The 19891-nt window shown below is 41.8% G+C and overlaps 1 protein-coding gene across 1 annotated transcript in view; it reads left to right on the top strand.

The window, feature by feature from the left end:
* Positions 1-19891, top strand: part of LOC141172988 (B-cell receptor CD22-like) — a 71407-nt gene that overhangs the window by 36143 nt on the left and 15373 nt on the right. Inside the window, exons 6-9 of the mRNA XM_073657600.1 lie at positions 1375-1465; positions 4621-4675; positions 4839-4918; positions 6906-6960. Of these exons, the coding sequence (XP_073513701.1) occupies positions 1375-1465; positions 4621-4675; positions 4839-4918; positions 6906-6960 (281 nt within the window). The remainder of the gene's footprint in view (positions 1-1374; positions 1466-4620; positions 4676-4838; positions 4919-6905; positions 6961-19891) is intronic.

Here is a 19891-nt window from a genome sequence, read left to right as displayed (position 1 = left end):
AGCACTGCAAGGCTGCAGAGCTGACCTCCAAGCCACTATGCAGCCACATAGCAATGCTATGTAGCACAGATCTTAATTGATGAGACCAATTAGTTCCATGATTTAGATGCTAAATTCAATCACTTGAGAAATGTAGCAAAACTCCTTAGAAACGATGCATGTCGAATTGCACTGTTCTCTTGCCCCTAGGTCATCTCACGCAGGTTTCTAAACTTTTTTGAAAACACCATCTTCTAAAAAAATCATGTCTAAATTATGCGGCTGATTGACCTCACTGATTAAGGTGTGTGATACATCTACTAACATTAGTATGCTACTGAGCATGAAATAAGCTGGTAGATTTAGTAGTGGAAATAAATAAGCTTTGAGGATGCTTTGTGAGTGTGGGGGTAATGATTAGTGTTGAACAAATTTGTTTGGCAGTTCAAATTCGTGTTCAGGGTTCCGGCTTGTTCGTGCCAAAAAATCGGCTCCGTCCACGAACATCCCAGATTTGCCGCGCTGTCATGCAGATGTTATGTTATCTTTTAGCTTTTCTTTTATTATTTTTTTGGCCCAAACAAGCCGGAAACCAGAACACGAACACGAATTTGAAATGCCGAACAAATTAGCTCAACATTAGTAATGATTTGAAGATTCAATATTTCCATCATCACATGTTCAAAAAGGATTCTTATATCTGTTCAAGAAAATGCTAAGTGAACTTCCCACCTGAAGACCTATGCAAAGTCAATTATACGGGGAGCACATTGGCTCATCAGTGGCTTTGCACTAATACTCCACAGTGGTGGACTCAGCAGCACTGGAGTCCTTGGGTCAAATTACATTTTCTATATTCTCCCCATATTTGCGTGGTTTTACTCTTGCCAAAGAACTTACTGATTGAAAATTTAGATTGTTTTGATGCAACAGTACATGTTAATAATATCTGTAAATCACTGCTGAATATGTTGGGTTCCTGGTCGAGATGAATGGATCGATACACGGAGGATCGAGCTTTAGTTGCATTTCTCGATATTTGCAGTTTGAGATTCAATTCATGATTTGCTCAATTTGCAATTCTGCCGAAGAATTCACCTTTTTTCCCTTTCTCTCTTTCTCATTGAGGTTCATGCAAATTTATTTACTGCAGATCAAATTTTTGGGGAGAATTCAGTGAAGCCTGTGAATTCGAATTTCAAGCAATCCGCTTTAATAAATATAAATACATGCAAAGCTTATCAAACCAATAAGTGACTAATATTAATAGACATTATAAAACTGCATTTCAGGTGGAAATTAATTCAGAAATACCTGCAAATATTTAATTTCCCATAGTTTAAATTATTTAAATTCCCTACGTAAAGCTACTTTGACATTTCTGCTTTCTTACAGATGAAACTTTGTATTTACCTGTGATTTGGGGGTCAGTTGCCGGAGGGGTTCTTTTGCTTTTGCTTATTCTGATCCTCTGCCTTTGCCTAAGGTAAGAAAAAAGTAATATTAAGAGCTAAATTACAACTTTTTAAATAACAAATTAAATAATATTTGCAAGCCTCGTCCATATCTTCATGAGATTGCCACAATACAGTTAAAAAATGTACACAAACCGAACTTGTTTTGTGGTGTGGTTAACAGACCAATCCCACCAGTGTAACCAACTTCTTATTACAGAGCTTTTCATTTCCCTCTTTTAGCATTAGGGAGGCTAGGTCTTTTGTGCATTAAAAATGTTTTGCCATTTACTATGCAGCATAGATATAATTTTCCCTATAACCTTATTGTCATTTACGATGAGGACAAATCCAACATATCAAGGTTTCAGTATTTTACTACTTTTGCAAAAGAAAAATACTATTAATAAAAAAAAAATATTTGTGTTGTAGAATTTTGATTTATTTTGGATCTTTTTCGGGTAAATATCACTTTTTGTTCTTATTTTATAAAAAAAATTTAATGCAAAAAAAAAAGAAATAAAAAACAGCAATTCGAACATTTTTTTAGCTTTTGTATTTTTTATAAAGCATTCTATAAAAGTAAACTTAATCCCGCATTTAGTTTGTATCTATATGATTTTCAAGATTATGAGATTGTTTTATTCACTTTTCATTATTTTTCAATTTGTAACTGTGACACATAAGGATGAGTGAATCCGAACTGAACTCCCAACACGGACTTCTCCCAGAAGTCCATGAGAAGTCCATGTTTCTGTTAGTAGTTTGGATGCTTAATAAAGCTTTTTGAAAGGCTTATGGGCAGCCAATCAACAAGCTTTTCGGCTGTAGCCACTACCACAGCCATCACAGCTGTGCAAAGTATTTGCATGGCTGTGATTGGCCAGCGCCACCCATGACCTGGCCTGTATAACTGCGGGATCATGGATGGCGCAGCCATTATACTCTGTTTAGCATAGGGACAGGATGCTGCTCAAATGAGGGACAGTGTAAAATAAATAAATAAATAATTTAAAAAAACAACAACATGTAGTCCCCCCTATTTTTATAACCAGTCTAGGGAAAGCAGATAGCTGTGACTTGGTCTTATTATGCTGGGAAGGACCCAATATCCATGGACCTTCCTGGCTATTAATATCATCCCCCAGCTGTCTACCTTGCCTTTGCTGGTTACTAAAAATGGGATTGCCTTGGATCTTCCCTATTGCCCTGGTGTGGTGGCTGTCAGGGTAATACTGTAATTTTTTGGGTTGATTTCAGCTGTGTAATGTAAATTAATATTAAGCACAGGAGTTAGTAATGGAGAGGTGTCTATCAGACACCCCAATTACTAACCCCTTATTTAAAAATGAAAAGACACACACAGGAAAAAAAAGTTTCTTTGAATAAGGACTCCCCAAACATTTCCTGGTTCACCCATTCATTATTAAAAAATAATCCCAGCAGCTCTGACAAAATCTGCTGTGGTTCCCATAACACCAATGATTCTCTACTGTAACCTATGGAGCGTTGTTCTGACAGGGACGCTCTATGGGTCACTAGCGGTCATGCATCACATTACTGACGTCATCGCTCCTGATACATGACCGGGAATGGCCTATGAAGCGTCGTTTTCAGAACAATGCTTCATAAGTTGCAGTAGAGAATCACTGGACATCGTGGGGACCAAAATGGATTACGTTGAAATTGCTGTAATTTTTTTTTAATAATAAATGGGTGAACCAGGGAATGTGTCGGAGAGTCTTTAGTCAAATTTTAAAAAAATTCCTGTGTGTGTCTTTTTATTTTTAAATACGGGGTTAGTAATGGGGGTGTCTGATAGATGCCTCTCCATTACTAATCCCTGGGCTTGATACCAGCTGACATTACACAGCTGACATCAATCTCAAAAACTATTACCTCAATTGCCTCCGCACCAAGACAATCAGGGCTGCTCTTGTTAGGCTGGGAAGGGGTCAATATCCATGGAGCTTCCAAGCCAATTAATATAAACTCCAGCTCTCTGCTTTGCCTTAGCTGGCTATTAAATATAGGGGGGGTCCCCATGTCATTTTATTTTAGGGTCCCCCCATTTTTAATAATCAGCTAAGGCAAAGCAGACAGCTGGGGGCTGATGTTGATAGGCTGGGATGCTCCATGGATATCTGATCCACCCCAGCATAAAATACCCACTTACAGCTGTCTGCTTTCCCTTGGCTGTTTATTAAAAAAAGGTGGACCCCATATCCTTTTTTTCATTTATTTATTTATTAACAAGTACAGTAAGTCACACATGCAAGGCACTGCTCCACTCCTCCACTTAGACCTCCGCCTCTTGGTTTAAGAATATTTTTTTTATATTTTTTCATTCTATGTTAATTTAAGTAATTTCTTTATCCACATTTGTTAGCAGGGCAATTGTTTTTCTCTTACCCTCATTTTGCTCCTTTTTCCATCACTCTAGCCCTTATTATGACCATTCTACAGCCATTTTATAGCGCCAATGTTCGGGTCTACATTGGCTTCTATGGAGTTCGGATTCAGGATCAAGTTCAGGTCAAGTGCTGGTTCCCGAACCGAACTTTGGACTTAAAATAAATCCGATGAATCCGAACATCTAGGGGTCCACTCATCCCTAGTGACAAACACAAACAGTGATTCTGGCCTTGTTTTTTTAATTTATTTGTTGATCAACTTGTGAGTTAAATGACCTGGTCGAATAGATAAAGTCATCATGGACAATATTCAGTTCAGGAAACCAATTTCTTTTTCTTAAATTTGAGTTATATTATTTCAGGTTTGATATTTTAAGCAAAAATTCCAAAAGTTAGTCTGAAAAAATCTTTATGAATCTAGATGTGATCTGTGGCCTATCCTAGGGTTAAGAGTCATACTCACCAGCATTTGAGATGTTAAGCCGTATTCTCAGGTACTCTTTAGAAAGAACTAAAAACATCCAATTTGTGAGTGACTTTGCTGACAAAAAATTGTCATTTTCATTCTTTCAAAATATCGAATTCAACGCCACCATGAAAGGGTTTACACACTGTATAAATGTGTTTTGTCCGTAAAATTCTCCTATTAGGATGAAGGACAGAATTGTTTTATGTTCACTTTTCAAAACATACATTTAGTATTTTTACTTCTTACAAATGGTCCTTTAGTTTTATAATACAATTACAGTGCTACTTTTTATTATTTTCAATAGACGAAAGAAGAAGTCCTCTTCAATTAATGGAACATCAACCATGATTTCCAACGAGGTGAGAGTTTCTGAATGGTCAAAAATGATTTTCCTCCATTGCTTTTCATTTTCTCCTTCTGCCGTTGTGAAAAAATTGTCTTTATGTTTCTATTGTTATATATTTGTATGTCCTTCACTCAGGAAATATTTCAAAAATGAATTATGGCAATGTTTTCTCCTAGGATGATATGGCTAAGGATGACAATCATCATGGAAATATCCCGAGTAGTCACAATGCTCTACCACCTCCTGTGAGATCAGAGTGAGTTTACCTTTGAATCTGAGTTGGAGCTTCCTCCCATTTTCTTGAGTTTGATCGGCTTACATAAAAGATGCAGCTCCAGCTGCATACAATCTCATATTTTGTATTTCAGTCAAATGGACCATAGGTACCTTTTATCTTATGATTTGTAATGGTCTAAGCAGTAGGATCATCACATATCATATATAGAAGGGATGTCAAAGTAATATGCTATCAATATCTAACAATATAGAATGCAAACACTCCTTCACCCTTGAACAATATTCCTGTTTTCCTTTTTGTTTTTTCCTCTCCTTCCAAGAGCCAGACATTTTTTGATTTTAATGTCAATATGGCCATGTGAGGGTTTGTTTTTTTGCAGGGACGAGTTCTACTTTTGAATGGCACAATTGATTTTACCATATATTGTACCAAAAAGTGGGATAAAATTCCAAGTGTGGTGAAATTGCAAAAAAAGTGCATTTATACAATTTTTTTTATTTAACATGTTCATTGTTCATTATTAGAGGTGGGTTAAAATATTCGGACACGAACGTTGCTCATTCGGATTCGTGTTCAATTCTCGAGCATTTTGCACAAAAATTGGCAAAATTTGGCCCAAACACCAATATCCCTGTTTTCCCATGCTGTCATTTGCATGACAGTTAGGGAAAGAGAGGCTTTGATCGGCGTTAATATAGTTACCACCGGCCACAGCACTGTGGGATCACGCTGTAAGATGTCAGCGTGATCCTGCAGCTCTCACTGTGACCCACAGTTAAAAACTTATTGTGGGTCATAGGCAGCAGCTGAGGATGCTAGTACCCTCCTCAGCCGGCGCCCGCTCTCACTATTAACTGATGAGTAAACTCATCAACCACGCTCCTGCAGTGAAAGAAAAAAAAAAGTTAAAATGAATAAATAATTGTAAAAAAAACACCATTATACTCACCTTAACGCCTCATCTCCGATACCTATGTCACCTGTAATAAAGAAAAAATAATAAACCACAAATCTCGAGTGTCCCACACAGATCCCATGAATAGGACAGCCACATTGTGAGATGTGACCACTATGTACAGCAGCTGACGATATACTGACAGGAGTGTCATCGATCCTGCAGTGTATCGCGATGAGCTGCCGTGAGAGGTTCACATGACTTAATCAGCTGATAAGTTCATGGGATTTCACTTACTTCACCGCCACAATTCTCACGCAGCAGTGGTGCCGTAAGTGAGGTCACCGGACCTCATCAGCTGATTGAACTCCGGTGACCTCTTTCCCAGCAGCTCAGCACTGTACACTGGCACAGGAGTGTCCTCTAGAGCAGACGCATCATTGATTGCTGATTTGCAGAGCATGCATCAAAGGGCAGGGACACGGCCGATGATGTAAATATAGTTAATCGATTGTGAAGGGGTTAAAGAAGCACTCCTCCCATTGCAGTTGTTATCCTCTTAATATATTACAATCATCATGTTAAATAGCACTGTGTACTGACAATTTATCGTTTTGACTTTCTATCCACTTAATTATTCTTTTTTTATTGCTCTACATAGAAAGAGGAGTCGTTCTCCTCTTCAATTCCTGACCCAGCTGCTCTCTCCTCCCCCCACCAGGGAATTTTAAAGTGACTTATGATTCATGCAGGGAAAATAGACTTCCAGTTTCTACATAGAGCTTAGAAGGATTCAGCTCATCAGTTTTTAATCACATGATGTCATAGACCTAACGGAAAAGAGAAGAATTAACTGAGTAGAAAGGCAAAATGAGCAATTGTAACTACTACACAGTGCTGTATAATCTGATTATTGCAATATATTAAGAGCATGACATTTTGATGGGAGGAGGAGTGCTTTTTTAAATACATGGACTAACTTTCTTACTACTGTACCACCAACAAAAAGTAATGTAGAGGTTTTTCTTGTGTAATCCAAACACCCACATGGTGGATGTTAGGAGAAAATGTTATTAAATAATCCGTCTCTTTGGATCCTATTTGTTTTAGGCCTTCAGTTGATGTGAGCTTTGCAGGAAACCAAGCGATTTACAGCAACAATCATGTAAGTAATTTTGTAAGAGAGAAAACATTCTATTAAAACTGTTCCCCAAGTCATCTCTTTGCACTCCTATGGAATATGCCACCACGGAAATAATCTGATACTCATCTGATCACTCATTTCTATAGAAGTATCTACAGTGGAGTTTTACCTAGCTCCATTCCATTGAGTAGGTGACCATAGAAAACTATATATGTCTGCAATTAGTCTGCCAGAAATGAATGGGTGGTCCAAATTAAATAAAATAAAAAAGCGGTCTATAGGGCGCTAAAAGAATGAACACTAGAGATGAAAAATTTTTAGGGCTAAAAAATAAATTTAATGAGCCCTTTCCACAACGCATTTCGATAGTAAACTATCTTCCTCAGGTGCTACAAGGGTATGAGCACAAACATAAAATATTTATAGACAAAGATTCACAGTGATTGGTTGATACTAATTAGTTAACCTGGGTCCACAAAGGAAACCCTTCATGTGCTAGTGCGAAGTGTCCACATTGGTTTCACATAAGCCACCTTCACATGAATACAAAGTATCAAAAACACATTGGATAAAGTATAGAATATGGCAATACATGTTGATAAACAGTTATACAAAAATACATCTGTAGTGCCTACATCAACTTCATAGAAATCACCTACACATAAATCAAAAAATCAAAACATATTAAGTAAGATATAGAATGAAGTGATACATGTTAAAAAACAGTTATTCAAAACTGCATCATAAAAAAGAGAAAAAAAAAAACACATTTAAAACATAGCAATAATAATTCCATTAGAAAGGAGAAGGAAATGACCTTAAGAGCTGGTTACATTTTCAAGGGCCAAATTCAGACCCTCAGGGGCCAACGTGCCCAAATTGAAGATCCAAAAACTTTATTTATTAATCAAACTCACTAATCGGTCGGGGACAGAATCAGGTATGTGGTCTATAATAGTAAGCCTCATATATCCTGGATCTTTTTGATGAACAATGCTAAAATGTTTGGATACGCTATGTAATTGATAACCTATCCGAATGACATGTCTATGTTTATTTAAATGTGCATTTAGGCATATTACATGGAAGACATCCCGAACAGACGTCCTCTTGTGAGGGTTGTATTCTAGATTTCAGGGATGTAATACTTGGTGCTATTAAGTTTCGCAAATTTCTGTTCTTCCTATAAATAATGCTTGGCTTGTTAGATATAAAGGGTCATAAAATGGGATCACCCTTCAAGATAAACCAGAATTTATCCAAAATATTATGGATGGTAACCCTAGATTAACTAAATGTGGTAAGCATGCTCCATCTAGTCAAATCTGAGGCTAATTTATTTCTACTCTTATTTTTATCGGTGTATGACTCAATCCTATCAAGACACATATCCTGTGTAAGGGTTTTAGTTATGGAGAAAGCATCCATCAATAAGTTCTTGGGTTAGCCTTTCTGTAGAAATCGTTTTTTCAATATTTTAGATTCCACTAAAAATTCAGAATCTCTGGTGCAGTTTTTTTGGACCCTCCATTATTGCCCATAAGGGACATTTGTGATCCATTTCGGGACATGTCCACTATTGAACCTTAAATAACTGTTAACATCCACAGGTTTAAGAAAAGTTGATGTGAACAATCTTCCTGTTAGATCAAAGTGCACTATAAGATCCAAAAACTGTAAGGCGGTTTCAGAAAAGGTCGCTGTATATGATAGACCCCATGGATTGGCGTTGAGTTCCTTAGCGAATTTCAATGCACTCTTGCTAGCTCCCCTCCACTGGAAAAATAAGTCGTCTTTGAAGCGGCGATAAAACACCACATGGTTGGCCGCCAAGGGGGACTACGCGGACTGAAGACGGACTCAAAAACCCTCATAAACAAATTTGCATAACTGGGGGCGAACCTCGTCCCCATCGCGCAGCCCTTTGTCTGACGGTAAACCACCCCTTCAAATGTGAATACATTATTATTTAATATAAACATAATAGATGTTTTAAGGAAATTCCTTTGCTCAACTGGAATATTAGTGTCCATCGACAAGAATTGATCGATTGCTTGCAACATCATGACGAGGGATATATTGCTATAAAGAGCACTAACGTCAAGGGTCAAGATGTGGCAATCATTCATAGGGGGGAGGTTTCTCAAAAGTTTAATTAGTTGGGAAGAGTCTCTCAGGTAGGAATCAAGCTTAAGAACATATTTTTGAAGAAAAAGTTCGACATAATGGGAAAGGTTACTGATGATGGAACCAATTCCCGAAATGATTGGGCGGCCCGGGGGATTGATGGGGTTTTTGTGTATCTTGGGGAGGAAATAAAAAAAAGGAACCTTGAATGTAGTTATTTCAAAAAATGTTTTATCTTTTTTGTTTAGAAGACCCTTTGCATGTGCGGTCCTTATATGCTCCTTATATTTTAAAAATATAGAAACCGACGGGTCCTGAGATAGCATTTCGTAGTAGTCATGATCATCCAGAATTCTCTTTCCCTCCCCAATATACCAGCCTCTATTCATGAGTACTACACCCCCCCCCCCTTTGTCTGCATTCTTGATAATCAGATTTTGGTTGTCTCTAAGTGAGATGACGGCTCGTCTCTCACCGGGACTCAGATTATCCCTAGTTTTTTGATGTTTAAAGGACCAAATCTACTTTAAAATAAGTTGTTGAAATGTTTCAATATGGGAACCTTTATGATGCAGTGGGTTGAATTTACTCGAATGTCCATGCACATCTACATGCATCGGTTCAGTCTCTAGATTGGTGACCAGGGAGGGGCTTTGTGGAGGTGGAATTATAGTTTTTCCTCTCCTTTCTTCTAATTAAAAATGTCATTGTATAGTTAGTTTTTAAAAAAAATCATTGAGATCAAGATATAAAGAAAACACATTAGTAGGAGAATTAGGGCAGAAGGACAGACCTCGTTCAAGTAATCGGATCTCATCATCGGTTAAAATATGGTCCGACAAATTAAAAATTCCTAAATTCCCATTCGTACTATTGTGTTCGAATCTGCCTTTGTCCTTTTTTGGGATATATCCAGTAGAGGTACTGGGTTTGCACTGGGTTCATCCTCTCCCTCTACAACCCCGTTTTCTCTTTTCTCTTTGGGTGACGTCCTGGGGCAACCCGAAAAAACTGTGTGATTTTTGAATCCCTCATATTGGGATTCTGAATATAAGTAGCATTTTTCTCATTCAGAGAAACCGAAAAATGGGCTCTAGTTGATGATCCTTGTACAGATGGGGTTAAGTCAATTGTTGAAGACACATTTTGAAAAGCAAGTAAAGGAACTACAGTATGAGTGATGTTGGTGGTATTAGATTCCTTAATCAGAGGAGTGCAGATCTCATCCACAACAGGTGATTCAAATGAAAGGTCACCGCTGATTGGATGGAGATCAGTTTGAGAAAGTGTATAGTTGTGCACTGTCAACAAGGATAAATTCTTGGGTTCAACATGGACCTCCATTTGTGTAGATATGACTGTGGATGAGGAGTTGATTTCAAGGTCTGATGGAAACTGTTAAAGGGACGGTTGCAAACAACTTTATTATATAATGGAAAGCAACCGAACCTGGGGTCTGCGATGCAGCCTCGTGGACTGCGGCTGAACACCTTCCGGGTGAGAAGGTAAAACAACCAACTTAAATAACAATCCCCTCCATGTTACAGCACACCAGAACGGGAATAGGGATTCGCACTATCTCTGTTAACAGCACGAGAGATGTGAGATAAATAATGTATCTGTAGTCCTGTTGCAGCACAGGGACTACACAGTTGGCGCTAGGATGCATGTGTTACTCACGCCGGCGAATACATGCTCCAAGCCGGCGTACTACTGGATTGAGGACAATCTCTCTATGTGGCTTAGAGGTGGTACCGGGAATAGGGTGTCTGAAGACAGCTCGGGGTGTAAGGCGACCCCTTTGCCGGAGCCAGACTGTCAGATGAAGCTACCTGCCTATTTCATCTAAACCTGCCTATTTCCACTTGATCTGCCTGCCAGAAACTAAAGCACACGTGGAGCCCAAGAGACCAAGCGTCCACACAACACCATCACAGCTCAATAATCAGAGTGCGCCGCCATGTTTGTGGGCATGCTTTTTAAAGATTAAGCCCTGCCCACCGTTGCACCATTGGTGATGTCACCCGCTACCAATCAGGCGGTGCCAGGTCACCGGATCAGCTGACTCCCAAACCACCAATCAAGGTCCGCCATGTCACGGGCATGCTCAGTACAGAGAATACTGGACTTAGGCTTTAACAGCCCTGTCTCCCTCCGCAACCTATCCTTCATGTTGCTAGGAACAAAGACCCAAGTGACAACCTGTACGTCTCGTGGACCAGCTAGGCGGTGGGACTGATGACGATGCTGCGCAGCATCAGCCCTGTGCTTGGCCAGAATGGGAGACCACAGAAGGTTATGGACCCATTTCAAATCCAGCAAATGCCTGATGCCTAACATTATTCCCCCTTCTAACATCCCCCTCCACTTGACACTCATTTTCCTCAATGAGCAGGGGAGCAAGCATGTGGTCCACTGGTTCACAGGGATGATCCTCAGATCCATGGCCCCTCCAGTGTACTGGGTAACCTTTTTTCCCACGAACTATCTTAGACCCCATAATAGCCTGCACCACGAGATTAGCACCTCTGGTGTCTGTAACAGGTTGGGGTTCAGCAAGTTTTGTCAGGTGAACGGGTTTAAGGAGCGACACATGGAAAGTGTCGTGACTCCTCAGGTGTTGTGGTAACTGTAACTGGCACATTACAGAGTTTACTTTGGTCAAAATTTTGAAAGGACCAATAAAGAAAGGGGCAAACTTATCTGATTCACTGAATACTTTAGTATTGCGAGCCATGAGCCACACTCTGTCGCCCGGATAGAATACAGGAGCAGGACGACGAAGAGTGTCAGCCGACTCACTATCTGTGGAGTCCACCACGGGTAACGGGTGGAGAATGCCAGCTTGACTTTGATGGGATGATTTATCTCTCGCACAGAAGGCACACGCAAGAACATATTCCTTAACATCCTGCCGCCACCGGGGCCACCAATAGGACCGTTGAAGGGACTTTGTGGTACGTTTGACCCCAAAATGGACTCCGATCTTAGGGGCATGAGCCCAGGAGAGTACCTAATTTTGTAGATTAGGGGGAACGAACGACCTCCCCGAAGGAACCTGGTTTAAGGACACTGGAGCCACCCTCCGCATACCTCCCGAAGGGACGGTGAGCCTGGGCTCGTCATCGTCCTCAGCCGTATCCATGGACTGGGACAATAGGTCAACCCGAGGGTTCTTTTTGACATAATCTGACAAGACCTGGGTCTTGGCTACAGACAGAGGGTCTGTGCCGGGAGCCACATCGGTAGAAGGGTCAGAGACTACCCTCCGGGTGACTGTAACCATACTCTGAGACACACAATTCTCACTCCAGGAAGAAATTCTTCCCGTATTCCAGTCAATGTGTGGAGTGTGACAACGTATCCATGGAAGACCCAATAACACCTCATCTAATCCACCGGGAATAATAAGAAAGGAGATAACCTCCCGGTGACCCTGAGGAAATTATATGGTGAGGGGAATCGACTGGTGGGTGATTTGCGTGTCCAGGAGTGAACCATTGACTACCCTAATGTTCATTGGTCTTGGCAGTAACTCTATAGGGATGGCATGCCTCTGGGCAAACGTAGATGACAAAAAATTGCAATCGGCGCCAGAATCCACCCACGCCTTGGCAGTAACCGTGGATGCTCTGAAGGACAATGTCACCATATACAATAATTTGGAGGAAGAAGCCCCAGAATCTAACACACCTCCTCCAACAGTGGTTAGACACATTCGTTTACCCGACTGTTTGGAACCCTTATTAAAGGGGGACTCAAAGAGATGTGCAGGTCGGGAATGAGAAGAGCTAGACTCAGTTCGGGATATATCCATAGCCTCAGGCTCCGGGTCGGTAGTCGCGGGTTTGGAAATGGGTCTAGAGAAGGATGGTGCCAACCGACACTGAGGTCTGGCAACCTCCAGCTCTGACTTGTGTTCTGCATGACGCAAATCTATTCGGTTAGCGAGAGATATTAACTCCTTCAGGGAGGTTGGAATCTCTCTGGCAGATAGAGCATTTTTAATATGCCCAGCCAAACCCTTCCAGAACACCGGAATTAAAGACCGCTCAGACCAATCCAATTCAGCCGCTAAGGTTCTGTACTGGATGGCATAGTGAGTAGAGATGAGAGTTGTTCGACTCGAACTGTTCGCCAATCTCAAAATCGTGCTGTTTTGGGCGGTGTTCGAGCCGTTCGGCGAACACGAACGATTTGAGAAAAATTCGGCTGTTCGAGGTTATGTTCGATAACTGTTCGTGCACCAAAGTCATAACTGGATTTGTTCTCAGTAATGATGAAAATTAATGTTAATACGCAGTTTGAGTGTACAGAGGGGCGGGGGTAGGGGCAGGGGATGGATCTCTGCAGGAATAATGAAGATCTCCATTTTTTTTTCTCTTTCCCGCATTTACAGTGGGGAGATACAATCTGTCAGCCTATCAGCAGCACACACACGGAGTGAAGTGCTTTTTTTCACACAAGCTAGGGCATGTGTCATTGGCAGTGTATGTCACATGTCCTTGCCCTATAAGACCAAACCATTTTCCCCGTCGTCACCATTTTCTCACTGCTGCAGCTGCGTGTTAGACGGCACCGCTGTTGCTGTGTGCGCTATACCTTGTTAATTTCAAGCCAATTTTCGCACAAATCTACAGATAGCTTGGGAGTAGGGAATAGTTGTGATTGCAGTCCTTTTAAGGACTAGGTTACAGCATTTCCTACGACTTTTATTAGGCAGGTCTGTGCTCTTAAATAGATAGGTTGTGGGAGTAAAGACTAATTGTAATTGCAGTCCTTTTCAGGACTAGGTTATATCAGTTCCTATCAGTTTTTGACAGGCAGGTCTGTGCCAGTGCTGTGCAAGTTTTTTTCACAGCATTTGGCTGAATCTAGCAAAGCTAATCCTTTTTGGCCTATTGCAGAGTGTGTTAGTCAGTGGAGTAGCCTATCTGTGTTGCAAGATATACCACCTGTGTATAGAATACCAATTTTTTTACTGCACCTAGTGAAGTAAAATCTTTTGGGCATAGCATAATTCTATTAGTCCATCTATACTGACCTCCATCAGGTTGCATATTGAATATAATTTTTTTCTGTATCTAGCTCTGAAAAAATATTTGGGCTTCTAGCAGTGTGTGGGACTTGTTCTATTAGTCCATCTATACTGACCTCCATCAGGTTGCAAACTGAATATAATTTTTTTCTGCATCTAGCTCTGAAAAAATATTTGGCCTTCTAGCAGTGTGTGGGACTTGGTCAATTAGTCCATCTATACTGACCTCCATCAGGTTGCAAATTAAAAATAATTTTTTGTCTGCATCTAGCTCTGAAAAAATATTTGGCCTTCTAGCAGTGTGTGGGACTTTCTCTATTAGTCCATCTATACTGATCTCCATCAGGTTGCAAATTAAAAATAATTTTTATCTGCATCTACCTCTGAAAAAATATTTGGGCTTCTAGCTGTGTGTGGGACTTGTTCTATTAGTCCATCTATACTGACCTCCATCAGGTTGCAAACTGAATATAATTTTTTTCTGGATGTAGCTCTGAAAAAATATTTGGGCTTCTTGCTGTGTGTGGGACTTGTTCTATTAGTCCATCTATACTGACCTCCATCAGGTTGCAAATTAAAAATAATTTTTATCTGCATCTAGCTCTGAAAAAATATTTGGCCTTCTAGCAGTGTGTGGGACTTGTTCTATTAGTCCATCTATACTGACCTCCATCAGGTTGCAAACTGAATATAATTTTTTTCTGCATCTACCTCTGAAAAAATATTTGGGCTTCTAGCTTTGTGTGGGACTTGTTCTATTAGTCCATCTATACTGACCTCCATCAGGTTGCAAACTGAATATAATTTTTTTCTGCATCTAGCTCTGAAAAAATATTTGGCATTCTAGCAGTGTGTGGGACTTGTTCTATTAGTCCACCTATACTGTCCTCCATCAGGTTGCAAATTAAAAATAATTTTTTGTCTGCATCTAGCTCTGAAAAAATATTTGTCCTTCTAGCAATGTGTGGGACTTGGTCTATTAGTCCATCTATACTGACCTCCATCAGGTTGCAAATTGAATATAATTTTTTTCTGCATCTAGCTCTGAAAAAATATTTGGGCTTCTAGCTGTGTGTGGGACTTGTTCCATTAGTCCATCTATACTGAACTCCATCAGGTTGCAAACTGATTATAATTTTTTTCTGCATCTAGCTCTGAAAAAATATTTGGCCTTCTAGCAGTATGTGGGACTTTCTCTATTAGTCCATCTATACTGACCTCCATCAGGTTGCAAATTAAAAATAATTTTTATCTGCATCTAGCTCTGAAAAAATATTTGGCCTTCTAGCAGTGTGTGGGACTTGTTCTATTAGTCCATCTATACTGACCTCCATCACGTTGCAAATTCAAAATAATTTTTTGTCTGCATCTACCTCTGAAAAAATATTTGGCCTTCTAGCAGTGTTTGGGACTTTCTCTATTAGTCCATCTATACTGACCTCCATCAGGTTGCCAACTTAAAAAAAATTATTATCTGCATCTACCTCTGAAAAAATATTTGGGCTTCTAGCTGTGTGTGGGACTTGTTCTATTAGTCCACCTATACTGACCTCCATCAGGTTGCAAACTGAATATAATTTTTTTCTGCATCTAGCTCTGAAAAAATATTTGGCCTTCCAGCAGTGTGTGGGACTTTCTCTATTAGTCCATCTATACTGACCTCCATCAGGTTGCAAATTGAATATAATTTTTTTCTGCATCTAGCTCTGAAAAAATATTTGGACTTCTAGCAGTGTGTGGGACTTGTTCTAATAGTCCATCTATACTGACGTCCATCAGGTTGCAAACTGAATATAATTTTTTTCTGCATCTAGCTCTGAAAAAATATTTGGGCTTCTAGCAGTGTGTGGGACTTGTTCTATTAGTCCATCTATACTGACCTCCATCAGGTTGCAAATTCAAAATAATTTTTTGTCTGCATCTAGCTCTGAAAAAATATTTGTCCTTCTTCAAGTGTGTGGGACTTTCTCTATTAGTCCATCTATACTGACCTCCATCAGGTTGCAAATTAAAAATAATTTTTATCTGCATCTACCTCTGAAAAAATATTTGGGCTTCTAGCTGTGTGCGGGACTTGTTCTATTAGTCCATCTATACTGACCTCCATCAGGTTGCAGATTGAATATAATTTTTTTCTTCATCTAACCCAGCCAATAGTTTTGGCTTAATACCACAGTTTGGCCACTCAGCTCTGCTTGGTTCCCATCCATTGTTTTTTTGTGCAAACAACTCCAGAGTTGTGAATTAGTTAACCACCAAAATGAGTGGAAAAGGGCCTGCTGCTGGTGGAAAGGGGAATAGGCGTGTTGGGAAGGGGAAAAATGGTTGTGTACGTGGGGTAGGTGTTAAAGCAACAGTAACATCTGCAGAAGAAAGACCATCTTCCAGCCAAACTAAAATGTCTACTTCTTTTAGCGGGCCTTTCTTACGGCCACGCCAATCGCTACAAATTCCAGATGAGGCACAAAAACAGCAGGTGCTTCAACGGATATCAAGTGTTCCTTTAAGTGGGCTCTCCACCACATCAACTTCAACATCACAAATACTCCAGTCCTCAAAGGTGTCACCCCAATCGTACTTGCTTCCTCACAGCTCCCAAATCTCCAGCTGCCCGTCTGAGTATGAGGTAAAACAGATGGTTGAGTCTGCAGAGCTGTTTACTCATACTATAGCCTGGGAATCAGAGGTCGATTCCAGCACTTCTGTGAATCCAGACGAGGAAATTATCTGCACTGATGCCCAGAATCTTTATGAGTCGGATCCAGGACCAGACGCAGAAGGTTCTGACTATAATATAGACCCTCAATCCCAAACTGTAACTCCTGTTGGTGGAGACAATGAGGAAGACGATGATGAGACTCAAATACCTGATTGGAGCGACAACTTTAGTTTTTTGTCAGGGCAGGAACAGGTTGGCTCTGAGGACGACGGGTGTGATAATGCACAGGGTGATGATGATGAGGTTGGAGATCCCACTTACTGTCAACCCACAGTCAGCCAAGAGATGAGGTCAGCAGAGGAGGTGGAGGAGGATGCTAGTGACGACGAGGTCAGGTTGTTCCGTCCTGGACAGAGACGTAGTACTGGAAGCACGTCAACAACTGCATCCTCAAACACAACTCTGCCTCTCACCACAAGTCGTGGTGGCTCTTCAGGTCTCATGGGTGCTAAGCCTTGCATAGCCTCTGCATTTTTTCAGATCGATAAAGATGACCCAACTCATGTTATCTGTAACATTTGTCAACAAAAGCTAAGTAGAGGCCAAAAAATACATAGTTTGAGTACTTCATGCATGAACCGGCACATGGACATGAAGCATAAGTTGCAGTGGGAAGCTCACTGTGCTACAATGCGGCCTAGCCAGCCGGGCCAACCACCGTCTGCCATATCTTGTGCATCCACGGCCTCTTCATCCTCTGTGACTGGGGGGACAGCAGTCACACCTGTTTTGGGGTGCAGACCTGCCACCTCTTTACCCGCAACAGCCAGCGTGATTGGCAGGTCATCATTTTCTTTGGAGGTGGTAACACCAGCTGGTGTTGAGCGCTGTCCAACATCGATAGCACCACCTTTGGATCAAGGCAACCTAACATGTCTGCCTGCATCTTCCTCACAGACCGGCAGTTTGCCGGGGACACCCTTATCAACCCCGTCTAAGCACAATAGCCAGCCCTCGGTCCCCCAGATGTGGACAAGTAAAAGACCATTTCCTCCTAGCCATGAGAAAACTAAGAGGTTGAATTTCACCATCTGCAAGCTCTTGGCTACAGAAATGCTGCCTTTCCTCCTGGTAGACACAGAGGATTTTCGAGACCTTATGTCCGTCGCAGTGCCCCAGTACCAGATGCCCAGTCGGCACTACTTCACAAAGAAAGGTGTGCCTGCGCTCCACCAGCATGTTGCACACAACATCACCGCTTCTTTGAGAAACTCTGTGTGTGACAGGGTGCATTTCACCACAGACACTTGGACGAGTAGGCATGGACAGGGGCGTTACATGTCGCTGACTGGGCACTGGGTAACTATGGTGACAGCAGGACAAGGGGCTGCTGTCCAAGTCTTGCCGTCCCCACGAGTTGTGCGTCAATCCTCTTTATCTCAAAGTTCCTCCACTGCTTCTGCCTCCTCAACCTCCTCTCGGTCCTCCACCTGCACCCAAAGCCTGTCTGGTCATGCCACAAGCTTTCTAACTGCGCAGAAGGGATCCTGCACACCTCCTTACTATGCTGGCAGTAGGGCTCAACGTCATCAGGCGGTTTTTACTTTGAAATGTCTGGGAAATGTGAGTCACACAGCTGAGGAGTTGTGGTCAGCTCTGGGAACCAATTTCTTGAATGGTTGTCTCCACTGGACCTGAAACCAGGGAAGGCCGTGTGCGACAATGCTGCAAACCTGGGTGCGGCCCTTCGCCGGGGCAATGTCACACACGTGCCTTGTATGGCTCACGTGTTGAACCTGGTTGTCCAGCAATTTTTAGCGTACTATCCCGGACTAGATGGCCTTCTGCAGAGGGCACGGTCGCTGTGTGCTCACTTCCGCCATTCGCATCCCGCAGCTCAGCGACTTACATCTCTACAGAAGTCGTTGGGCCTGCCACTTCACCGGCTAAAATGCGATGTGCCTACCGGGTGGAATTCAACTCTGCACATGTTGCAGCGACTGTGGCAGCACCGACAAGCCCTGGTGCAATACGTTCTGACATATAGCCTGGGCCAACGAGATCCAGAGGTGGGGCAAATCACGCTGGAGGAGTGGTCTCAGATCAGGGACCTATGCACCCTTCTGCACAGTTTTGAAATGGCGACGAAGATGTTTAGTGCTGACGATGCCATTATCAGCATGACTATTCCGGTGATTTACATGCTGGAGCACATGTTAAACAGAATTCGGAGTCAGGTGGTGGCACAAGAGGAGGTGGAGGAAGTAGAGGAGGAGGAGTTGTATGCAGAAGGGCTAACATCTGCAAGGTCCAGACGGTCGGCAGCACCAAGGCGGCAGGCATGTGAGGGTGGGGGAGATGGTTTTACCAGGGTGCATGGTAGCAGACAAACTAGTGAGGAAGGTGCAGGAGCCCAGGAAGAAGTGGAGGACGAACTGATGGAAGACTCATCAGATGAGGGAGACCTTGATCACATTTCTGTTGTGCGAGGTTGAGGGGAGAGGACAGAGGAAGGAAGCATGATTGTTACCTTGCCACCAACACAACAGGGACTTGGTGCTCCTGGATGCGCAACACACATGAGTGCCTTCTTGCTGCACTACCTGCAACATGACCCTCGAATTGTGAGAATTAGAAATAATCCTGACTACTGGGTTGCCACACTGTTAGATCCCCGGTACAAAAGTAAATTTGCAGAAATTATTCCTGCCATAGAAAGGGATGCATGCATGCAGGAGTATCAGCAGAGACTGTTGTAGAATCTTACATGTGCTTTTCCACAAAACACCAGTGGTGCACGTAGTGAATCTCACAGTTCCAACTTGCCAACCGTGGGACCGTCGAGTGTTCAGCACTCAAACCGTAACAGAAACACAGTATCTGCTGGTAACATCAATTTTGCGGAATCATTTCACCACTTTTTTAGCCCATCCTTTGCAAGGCCACAGGAGACAAGAAGTCTGACACATAGTCAACGCCTAGAGACGATGGTACAGGAGCATCTCCAACTAAACATTGAAGCCATGACTGTCACTGGACCTTTGCTCTTTTTGGGCTTCCAATCTGGATAAATGGCTGGAGCTCACCACTTACGCCTTGTAGATCTTGTCATGCCCCGCAGCCAGCGT

The sequence above is a fragment of the Phyllobates terribilis genome, unplaced genomic scaffold, assembly GCF_046119375.1.
Source record: "Phyllobates terribilis strain yellow unplaced genomic scaffold, ASM4611937v1 Scaffold_12__6_contigs__length_324123572, whole genome shotgun sequence".
NCBI classification, from domain to species: Eukaryota; Metazoa; Chordata; class Amphibia; order Anura; family Dendrobatidae; genus Phyllobates; species Phyllobates terribilis.
The sequence above is the reverse complement of the archived record's forward strand: the minus strand, read 5'-3'. Positions and strand labels throughout refer to the sequence as shown.